Here is an 11428-nt window from a genome sequence, read left to right as displayed (position 1 = left end):
AAAATTTATCTTTTTTTTTATTTATTACTTAATTTCATTCTCAATTTCTAAAATTTTAAAATTAGACAAATTTATAATTTTGTAATTTCGCGTTTTATTAACTCGTATAAACTATTCATATACATTTTTTTTCTTAAATGTTATTTTAATATACCATATATTTGTTATACATAAAATACTTGTTAATATTGAATTAACCATGTTTACATGTATTTCGAACCTTATCACGTACATAAAAAATTCACCTACTAATAAATGATATATGTTAAAAATATATGGCAAACTTTGAACAATACCTTAAACATACAGAATGATCTAAATTAGCAAGGGAACTACAATAGAAGTAAAAATAATTGATGACAGAGAACAGCATGAAAGATGCAAATCCATGTGTGTCCTTTAGGGTAGTACATTAAAGAAAATAAAATGAGCAAAGGAAAAGGGAACAGGGCATTTCTTCTTCATTACTACTATGTCAACAACACTAGTCGCCCATTTCGTTTTCTACACCTTTAACAGCTTGCTGCAATATACAACAAAAGAAAGTTTCAGTAAAAAATATATGCCAGGCAGAGGAAAAGGGTTAACATCACCTGAAAGCATGACAAGGCGTATTGCACATCACTTGCCGATATTTGGTGGTGGAGAACAACTCTCAATCTGAAATCAATACACACTGTTATTCAACTCTTGCCTTCCTCATGGAATGGAATTCTTATCTCATGTTTTTTCAGAACAAACATTTCCTTTTTCTATAAAAGAAAAATCTCATTATATTCACGTTTATTCATTGACATGGTAACAAAAAGAATACACAACAGATGCACAAAAATATTCTAAAACTCATGTACAAGTTTCTCCAACATTTGGATAAACATGCCACATCGACTCAAGATACTTGAGACATATTATGCTGATAAAAAAGTAGAAAAGATCAACTGCTGATTCACTGATTACGTTTGAGTACACAAATAAAGAGATATTAGTCAACAAAATAACAATTAAAACATGAATTTTGAAGGATCGGAGGTTTATGTCAGTGCATTAAACTTCAGAAAGAACTCATAGTACTGACTTGACTTCATTGTAAAGTTTGCAATTATTTCAATAATTTATAACAGACTGAACGTTGTTGAGGAGAAACAAGACCTGGATGAGCTCTCCTCCATCACAAGGATACCACGTTCTTCCAAGTACTTGCGTATTTTTTCTGCCCCAGTCCGCATACCATCTTCAATGTCAATGAATACCTAGTATCAGAAAGTAAAACTCAGTGGTTCCTTAAGGGATTTATACAAAATTATAGCTATTTTTTTTCACTTGGCATTCTAGGCTCAGTATTGGGACAAAAATTAAGAAATAAAACGTAAAAAAGACAGAGTGCACCATCAAAACACAAATAAACAGAGCAACAATGTAGTTTCATCATATAAACAAGTTACACTGCACTAGATTCTAAATAAATACTCACTATATTGGTCTCCCCAGCAAGGGTGTCCACTCTCAGTCCTTTAAGTTCCCTCAATCCATCTGAAAGAAAGGAAAAAGTTATAGTACAATTAGAATTAATGAAACAGACCAGGACTCTACATAGAGTCATCTAAAACTGTGACATTTACCAGCTAAAAGTCTAGCTTTCTTGTGATCATTTTCTAGCCTTCCAATATTTTCCTGCAAGGCAACAAGTGCTGCAGCACAAAGGATGCCAATCTGTCTCATTCCACCTCCTAAGGTTTTCCGGAGTCGTCTAGCCTACCAAAAAAAAAAAAATAGATAAACAAGACTTGAACATCAGTTGTTCGGTAAGAACCTACTTGCAATTGATTTCCCTCTAAAAGTATAGAACTACCTTGGCAATAAAATTCTTGGAACCAACAATAACAGATCCAACTGGAGCACCTATACCTTTAGATAGGCAAACCTAATTCATATTTTCAAGGAAATAAAGTCAGTTTGCTTTACTATTATTCAATGGGGTATTATAGACGCAATCAATTTCATATGCAACAGACCATAAAATCAGTCGTCTGGAACTTTCATCAATAAGTTAGATAAAGGCAAAAAATATAATGAATTGTAGGCAAACGGGAAAAAGAACAGAAAGCATACGGAAACTGAATCAGCAGCTTGGACAAGCCTATTCACCGGAACACCGAGTGCCTGAAAAGTCAAACTTTTTAGTTATAATGCGTATGTTAGCTGGAAGGAGAAACAAAAAGCAAACAGGAAGCTAAAGATTAAAAGGTAGATATATAATTTAAGGCAACTGTCAATAAGAAAAGTGATAAGATTAAGCCACTCAATGGAAAATAGGCAGTGAAGGGATCAGATAATATTTAACAGCTTATCTCACTTCATACTAAACAAATGTGCAAATGGCAAACAATCTTTTCTTTCAAATTGATTTGACTGTAAATTCACATTGTCATATTCCTTCTTCTATTTCTGAAAGTAATTATACACGTATAAATAAATTGTGACCAGGCCCTGTGCTAGGATGGCAGATAGGAAAGTCACTACGGGATTCTCCACAATACAACTTGCCCATGATTATAATAAATACTTATAGGAAAAGATAAGAAAAAAATGTACTTACAACTGATGCGTTAAAAATACGGGCTCCATCGATGTGAAGCTTCAGTCCGTGCCTCTTAGCTAATTCCCCAACTCTGTCTGTATATTCAACTGAGAGGCATCTGCCACCAGAGCTGCATTCAGGTAAATGTGAGCCATAATGCTTATATGGTTTTGAATCAATTATCAGCAGAAAGGAACATTTAAAATTCAATAAAAACTAGCAAATTCCCTGAGCCTAAAATCATTGTAGTAGCTATGTGGCAACCATAACCAACAAGAGTGTACAGAACAATGAAGTGGTGTCACTGCATTAAGAAAATAATGCCCCGTGTCTCCAGTAACACCACATGGAGTAATGATGCAGTACTAGAAAAACAAATAAAATGGTCTGCTGCGATCACTGAAGGCCTTGTAAGAGGCAGCATCTCCACCCAGAAACCAATATACATTCAGAAGAGGTTATAAGTATCTGTAAACAAAGAGAAAATCTACAATACACAACTTGGATGGTTAAACCAAGTTCTTAAGTGCTTACTTTGCGTGAGTATTTTCCAAGCAAATAAGCTTGGTGGTTGGATACAGTAATTCACCCCTTGGGTCCCTGATAGCAGCCTCAATCAAATCAATGTCCATGGTTCCATCATTGTTATTCTTCACTGGTCTTGGATGCACCCCTCCAATAGTTGCAATGCCGCCGTTCTCATAAATATAGATATGGCAATTGTCTCCTAGAATAACTTCACTTCCCCTGACATCACAATGGACAAGTACACATATAAGGTTCCCCATAGTGCCGGATGGAACAAAAAGAGCAGCTTCCTTGCCCATTGTCTTTGCCATCTCTGCTTCTAAGCGAAAAGCAGTAGGGTCATTGCCTAGAACATCGTCATCAACTTCAGCACTTGCCATGGCAGCCCGCATAGCTTCCGTTGGCTTCGTAACTGTGTCTGACCGAAGATCCACAATTCTAGTCACCATCTTCTCCTCAACTAAAATAAAACAAGCCAAACAACAAATCCGATTTCAAAAGAATCAATCACCAATTTTAAACAAACAGATGCTTCAGGTGAATTTCTCTGCCACCACTGTTGGATTCAAATTCACTAATGGAGAAACACTCGTAAATGATTAGTATTTTCGATAATAACAGCAGTCTTTACAGAACTCCACCAGTAACAAATTACAGACAGAAGCACAATCACGTATCAGCAGTAATCTCCGCAATCAACGTTAAATGATAATAAAAAAAATGTAATAAAAAAATTCCCAAGAATTTAGGAGCCGAATAACAATTCTTTCAAGACATAACAAAACACGGACCAAAAAGAAATCACCGAAAATTACCAGTAAAATGAGAGGAGGGATGATAATCTTGAAACAGTCTCCACTCTCCACCCAAAATTCTAGAAAAATAATAGGAAAGATATCACGAAATATAACATATCACACACTGGACACTTCTGGAAGACAAAATATCGTCGAATTTCCTATTTTGGCAAAGCAAACAGAATACATAAAATAATAACATCAATAATAGAAAACAAAATGGAATATAAGAAACGGTGAAGAAAAAAACACATATAAAAAGACGCAACTGCTGCAAAGGACATGACACATGCAAGAGCAAGGCAACCCGTGAACCTTCTTTTGTTATCTTTCTAAGACAACTGTACCGTCGTCAGCACAAGTAAAAGCAAGATCAACGGACGACAGATAAGTGTGCACATAATCATTATTCTTATTGTTTTTAGTGGTTGAGAAAGGAACAAGAAGAAAAACTTGTTTGTACGATGAATTTTGAGTTTAGAAGAGTCAATCCAATTTACCAGATAGAGGTTCAAGAAGATCGCAAGCAACCCTAGCTCTGGCTCAGTCTGAGTTCAGGTGAAGTGCATGCAGTGCGAGAAACTAACGCTTTATGGGAAAATCTGAAATTTCTTGAATCATATTATGAAATACCACCAGTTTTTATACTGTACTCTACTCTATTAATTACTAATTTTTAAATTTTTATTTATTATTTTCTGACGGAGGAGGTTTTTCTAACAATGCTATTCATTCCTGCCATCTGTTTGTGATTATCCCATTGGAAAAAGGTTCTTGTTTTGGAACACTCATCTTAACCATTATTCAAAAATGCTGTGCATGCTGGCATTGACTCACCATCTTCTTCCTTAGTATTAAAATATCAAATTCATGGAAAGTCCAATGGAAAAAACACTTCTTTCCAAAGCATTTTCTCCTCAACTTTTATGCACACTCCATCTTAGCTTCTGTCATGTGCTTATCACACAATAATTTCATTGGCTCATAATATCATTTTTTTGTTTACATTATTACTTTCTTTATCCTTTTAGAAAAGTGTTTTCCAACATCAGTGGTTCTTTTTAAAAGAGGCAAAGGCAAATCCATTCATTCATGCCTTATACTTTTAATTTTTTTTAAACCAATTTTTAACTTAATCTATTTTTTTAATTATAATTTAGTATTCATTTGTTTTTTTGAATCTCCTTTGATAATGACTTATCCATCCCTGCTTAGCAGCCTTTTAGGTGTACAATTTTGGCGGCTAAGGATGTGTTTGTGTTTGAACTATAATGCTACACCAAATCAAAATTTGCTTTCTATATTCAACACATTTACACTGTAATTAAATCTAATTAAAAAATTCACCTCGTATTTCTTTTAACTTAAAAGTTTTGACGTTATTTCTTTATAGAAAGTTTTCTTTTTAGTATAAGTTGACAATCCATTTTATGTTATTTTGATATTAAGAAAAATAAAATTTTATGTTTGTAAATAATAATAGAAAATGTAAAAAAATTTAAAAATTTTTGAGTGTTAAAATAATAGAAAAATCATTTCTGAATTGAAAATGTCTTGAAAAATGAAATTAAAACTCACTTATGCCTTTTATATGCCTTCCGCCATGAGGAATATCACTGCTCTACAAATTTAATATTTCACCGTTTAAAATCATTAGCGTGGTAATTTTTATTTCTTAAAATTAACAAATATTTTCAGTCTCAATAAATACTAATTATTCATTTCATAATTTATCCTCAATAAACCGCATTAGTAGTAATATTCATATCAGATAAAAGATAATGTATTTATTAAAAAGAAATATTGGAAATATAAGGTAAGCTTAATGAGAAAGTTAAAAGAGAAAATGAGACAGGTTATGATATCATAAACAACTCAATAAATTTACTTGCGTGAAATAAGGAAAGTAATTTCTTATATTTAATAACTAATCATTATGGTTACTTTTTAGGCTTAATATCTCCCTTCGTCCTTGTATTTGTGTGAAAAAATCTCAGTTCGGCCCTTATGTTTTGAACTGTCTCAATTGGGTCATAATTTTTGTAAAAATGCACACATTTTATCCCAACCGTTAACTGATCTCAAACGACATTAAGTTTAGCTGACGTGGTATGCTGACGTGTTGGCTTAATCCCTTCTTGGTCCTCGTATTTGTGTGAAAATCTCAGTTCGGTCCTCAAGTTTTGAACTGACCCAATTGACATATGCTAAAGTCATACTTTGTTATAGTTGTTTTATTTTAATGTTATTCACTAACTATTTACAATTGTGATGATATATTGTAGTGTAACAGACAAAATGGGTCATATGAGTGCAGATACTATGTAATGTATTGGATGACCCATATTGTTTGTTCTCACATCACAAGTCGCTGGGAAACGGTAATATTTAACTTTAACAAATTTTGATTTTTTCCCAAATGTAGAATTCATATACACTAATTAATATGAATTGTCTTGTGCAGAAATTCAAAACTACTACACCAGTTGCTAAGAAGCCACTATTATTCACAAGGAACGTTGCTGCGAAGTATATAATTAGATTATACAATAGCTCTTAGTTATTAGATTTAAACATTGCATTTGATTAGATTGTATTTTATTAGACTTTGTACTTTTATTTGATGTTGAAATACATTTGAACATGTGTTTGTTATGTTGAAATTGAATTTGTGTACATGTTTTTATATACAGGTCTGTTTTTGTGGTAGTAGATATCACAAAAACAGACCTGCAATTTTAAAAAACTGCAGGGGAATATGCCGCGGTTGTTACCACAACCGCGACATATAGTGCTCGTTTTTTATTTTTTATTTATAAAAACAGACCTTTGGCCGCGGTTAGTGCTAGAACTGCGGCATATTCCTGGGTCTTTTACCGCGGTTCTAACCGTGGCATATACTGGAACAATTTTTTTTTTAAAAAAAATGAGTTTAGGCAGCGGTTCCTTGTACAACCGCGGCATATTCCTCAACTTTTTTACCGCGGTTATAACCGCGGCCTAAATATGCCGTGGCTGAATATGCCGCGGTTTGTAAACCGCGACGTATAGTGAAAAATAATCGCGGTAAAATCCCCTCGCTGCACTAGTGACTGAGAAATCATACTAGGAAAACCAATCCTTCGATCTGAATATTTGAGGGTCAAGAGACATCTTGTTTTTTAATTTGAGAGTCTTTGAAAATGGAGAATTATCCATTTGAACTTCAAAGTGACGACCTCTTTTTTAATGGTGATATGATAATGTTTTTCTAAATTGACCACTATCATGCACATAACAGCATTTTAATTTTTTTTATTAACTATAACATATACTTTTCTTTTTGAATACGTACAATTTAATCGAAAAACTTAATTTTCAACTTCAACTTTTGGCTACTTTTTTTTCTTCGAATTTTAAGTAATTTTTCAATTTTCTTAATTAGCAAAATGTTATATTTATCTCGTTCACTCACAATTTCTTTTTAATAAGAAAAAAGTTTTTGAACTATGTAATTTGGAAGGTACTATTAACTTTGAGATTTCATAATGTATAAGTCATTTTTTGCACGTTAAAAAAGTTTTGAATTGTACAATCCCAAAGTCATTTAAAAGTTTTCATTTGGATGAAATATAGTATGTTTTCCTAGAAGAATACACAATTAGAGGAATCACCTACCATAAAAAAATAGACAACGAAGAATCACAACAACATAAGAATAAATACTAGAAGCTAAGTTTAATTAGTATTTTGGTTCCAATATTTGTGGGACTTTGTTTAATATGATCCATTAATTTTTTTTATATCCTCAATTTAGTCTCTATTTTTATTTAAAATATTCATCATGGTTTTTTTTAGTTAAGTTGATATTTATATCATTTGAAAGATGATCATGTGTCAGTTTGTAGTCATGGTCCGTATCCAAGGCTCATTCTAGCATTAACACCCTTCCCATTACCCTTCCTCACTCCCATGGTGAAGAAGAAAAGAAAAAATGACAGAGCATGGTGGAAGGTGGACAGTGGAAATGAAAGGGAGAAATGAAAAAAATAAGTATCATGGATAATGAAGAAAGTTGAAGGAAGAAAGAAAAAAAAACACTAAAAATTGATATATATTCACAATTCAAATGATATTAACACTAATTTAGTAAAAATAACCACATTAAATCATTTTTAAATAAAACAACAACAAAATCGTAGACAGAAAGATATTGAATGATCACATTGAATAATAATATATATAGTAAAAAAGAGAGAAGAATCATAGAAACATTAAAAAAAATGCTCACATTTGTTTTCCATTATAAAAATGGTACATTTCATGGTAACGACTTCCTTTTTTCATTTCTTTAAATACCGTTGCTAATGTTCAAAAAGAAAAAAAAAAGTATAATATAGTCAATAGTCACGATTATATACATATTAAAGTTATTATTTTAAACAAAATCATTTGAAAAACAAACCGAATTAAAGAATTTAAAGGGTAACTATAACACGTTTATTTCATCCTCGTGTAGTATCTACAATAAAATAACACAATTTTTAATAAAGCAATGAAGTCCAATAATAAATTTTAAATAGGCTATTTGAGTATTAACAATAAATCAAGTTCGCGTGGCCTAATGGATAAGGCGCTCGCCTCCGGAGCGGGAGATTGTGGGTTCGAGTCCCATCGTGAACGTTAAAACTTGTTTCTTTTTCATTTTATCAATCAATAATACTATTGTCATTTTTCAAATTTTATTATATGAAATAATAAAAGTATAGTCTCCAATTTAAAGTGGAGTGCATAATTATTTCAAACTATAAAATATCATTTTATTTAATTTATATTAAATTGATTGAAATTAGATTTATTTGTTCTATAGTTGAACCAAGTCATTTATTATTTTAAAATTAATATAGGCACACTTATATTATATAGTAGAGTTGAGTATCAAAAAAATCCATAGCGTTTTCTTCATGAACTCTCAACTTGTCTTTTTGGGACAAGTATTGTTTTATAAGTTATACACTTAATTATGTTTTTGTTTCATTTTCTTAAAATTCTATTGTGAATGTCGGTAAAATTTAATATGGGGTTTCTATCATACAAGGTTATTTAACATTTTTGCATAATTATTTGATAATTTACATTGTTAACAAAATTTTAAATGTATAAATAATGTGCCGGGGTTATGTATATATATATAATATTTAATAATTATAAAAAATAATGTAAATTTTATATATTTTGGTCAAATTCCATGTTTTTCGTGTCTTTTTTTATTTTAAATGTTTTTGTTTAAACTTTATTAATATGAACGCAGTTTATTAAATGTTATAAATTTTCTTTTCTAAAAATTAACTAAAGTCTTGTAAATTAACTTTAATCATTATCCGATCTTAACTTCTTTTTTAGAGAAATTTTGGAGACTTAACTTATTTTTGTTTCCGAGAATTTCCTAAAAGATGTTTTTATAAAAGTGGACTTGTCATGAATCAACTTCCTAACTCTATCTATATTATTGATTAAAAAAAATGTTTTTTTTTTTTAAGAACTAACATCACTATGAACATTTGAAGAATTAAGATTTACACAAATGTACTGAAATGATAAAAATGAATATTAATCAACAAAATACAGAGAGACTAATTTTTGTTTTCAAAAGATGAGGCACTAAAAATTAATTTAATAGAAGATTAAGGCTTTGTTCGTTTGTAATGATTTGAGCGAGATGATTTGGGAGAGATGATTTGAATGGATTTGAGTAGATTTGAGGGTAATTTTTTTGTTGTTTTTTTGAATGGATTTGTGGATAATTGAGAGTGGATTTGGAAGTAAAGTTTGTGAGAATTAGTGTAGGATTTGATTGATGTGACAAATTTTAAAAATTTGTTTAATTGGTAAAAATTGAAGATTACCAAAATACCCCTAGTTATTAAAGTAATATAAAATGATAATTGTTAAAATGTTATATTTAATTGTTAAAATGTTTATAAAGAATAAAAAATTAAAAAAATATATTAAAATTAATTTTTAAAATGTAAAAAAAATTAATTTAATAAATCAAAATAATTATTTTCAATAATTAAAATAATTATTTTTATAAGACAGTGTATTAAAGTTAAATTTTAATTTTGAACATTGTATTTTTTACATCATATTTTAATTCTTATAATAATTAAAATACTAATAATATTATTATTACACTATTTATAGTAAGTGCATTACATAATTTGCTGTCAAATTAATAAAATAACAGGTCCATGTGTTGATGAGGAAAGAGCTACACGCCTCTACAACATGTAATTGAAATTATTCATTCCCTGAAGACTCTTATTGCACCAATCAATAGGGATTTGAATCTCAAAAGTCTATCTTCAATTTCACGGCTTTCAGCAATGCAACGGCGAAAATGAAGTGAAGGAGATGGATTTGAGGCAGAAGAGGAGAAAGTGTGGTTTTGGGAGCAAGAGGTTGAAGAAGGGTAAATTAAAGATTACACCCTAAATCCCTGCAGATCTCTTCATTCTCGCGGGTGATGAAAAAGTGATACATCCCGTAAATCGCAGCAAATTGTTCCTTGCATTTCCTCTGAAGCGAATACAACAATCATCGCATTTCTTCACTCACAACTACACGTGAATAGTGAAATCAGCGGAAGCGAACACAACATAAAAGTGGATATCACAGACAAATTGATTATTCGTTGGCTTATGTGATCACTACATCATCACTTAATACTGATACTTTACCACATAGACTACAAAATTCAAGAATTTAGATTGAATAATTTTTTAAAAAAAATAAAAATACATTTATTAAAATGTTTAATGACATAGATTAAAAAGTTAACAAAGACTTAAAATCTTAATAAAGGAAAATTTAAGAATTTAGATTGATTTTTTTACAACTTATAAAAAGGTTAACATGCTAAAATCATGTTAAACCGTGAACTTTTTCTATTGCACTTTTGAATAAATTTCTCCTCACGATCTTTTCATAAGTAAATCTAATTTTTGTGTTCTATATTAATTTTTTAAATGTAATATTTAGTTTATGAAAAAATTATTTGAAATCAATTTTTTTTATAATATTCATAAAAAAGTTTAATTAAACTTATTTTAAATGTACAATATAAATATATTATTTTTGTGTTACGAATTTTTTTCAACCGTGTAAAGCTAATAAAATTTCAAAACACAAATATTTTGGGTCACACAATATTAAACTAAAATAAGTTAAATAACCTCACTTCAAGTCAAATTCATTTAGATCTAACTCTAATCGAATCAACTCAAATTTAAGTGAATCCAAACTGCGAAATCTAAAATATAAATTTAAGAATGTAAAGATTTAAATGTTTAAATTCTTACTTTTAAATGAAAGTTACAATTCTTTAATTTTAAACAAATCAGTTACTCATTAAATTGTATAATCTTAATTTATTTTAAAATTCCTTAGTCAAGTATTTTGTTATAAATCATTTAAAATTTTCTATGAAAAATTAATTGCCCTCTTAAAATGTTTTGTCTAAACAAACAAATTGGCTGAAGTTGTT

General features: G+C 30.1%; 1 protein-coding gene and 1 non-coding gene across 4 annotated transcripts; one reads left to right on the top strand and one right to left on the bottom strand.

Annotated features, from left to right (window-relative positions):
- Window positions 1-261: 261 nt before the first annotated feature.
- LOC106772755 (probable low-specificity L-threonine aldolase 1) lies at window positions 262-4530 on the bottom strand. Of its 3 annotated transcripts, XM_014659333.2 has the most exons (11): window positions 4404-4517; window positions 3922-3980; window positions 3113-3566; window positions 2597-2708; window positions 2110-2160; window positions 1850-1921; window positions 1620-1752; window positions 1472-1530; window positions 1150-1250; window positions 594-660; window positions 262-523 (listed from the first exon to the last, which is right to left on the bottom strand). In XM_014659333.2, the coding sequence occupies exons 3-11, from the start codon at window positions 3553-3555 to the stop codon at window positions 485-487; spliced, it is 1077 nt and encodes a 358-aa protein (XP_014514819.1). In that variant the 5' UTR covers window positions 3556-3566; window positions 3922-3980; window positions 4404-4517; the 3' UTR covers window positions 262-484. The 3 variants fall into 3 exon arrangements, with proteins under 3 accessions (XP_014514819.1, XP_014514820.1, XP_022640952.1); XM_014659334.2 differs by lacking the exon at window positions 3922-3980 and having other exon boundaries at window positions 4404-4530; XM_022785231.1 differs by lacking the exon at window positions 4404-4517 and having other exon boundaries at window positions 3922-4099.
- A 3962-nt stretch (window positions 4531-8492) lies between these two features.
- On the top strand, window positions 8493-8565 carry TRNAR-CCG. The gene has a single exon. It is a non-coding gene; the product is annotated as a tRNA-Arg (tRNA).
- The last annotated feature ends 2863 nt before the right edge of the window (window positions 8566-11428 follow it).

This window comes from Vigna radiata, chromosome 8 (genome assembly GCF_000741045.1).
Source record: "Vigna radiata var. radiata cultivar VC1973A chromosome 8, Vradiata_ver6, whole genome shotgun sequence".
NCBI lineage: Eukaryota > Viridiplantae > Streptophyta > Magnoliopsida > Fabales > Fabaceae > Vigna > Vigna radiata.
This window is presented reverse-complemented; position numbering and strand designations above follow the sequence as displayed.

Bases quoted from the DNA above. Each gene is read 5' to 3' on its own strand.
- LOC106772755 (XM_014659334.2), bottom strand. From the start codon at position 3,555: ATGGTGACTAGAATTGTGGATCTTCGGTCAGACACAGTTACGAAGCCA. The intron at 1,753-1,849 runs GTAGTTCTATAC...TTTTTTTGGTAG, and splicing joins CCAAGAATTTTATTGCCAAG to GCTAGACGACTCCGGAAAAC. The intron at 1,251-1,471 runs GTGAGTATTTAT...TTCTGATACTAG, and splicing joins TTGCTGGGGAGACCAATATA to GTATTCATTGACATTGAAGA.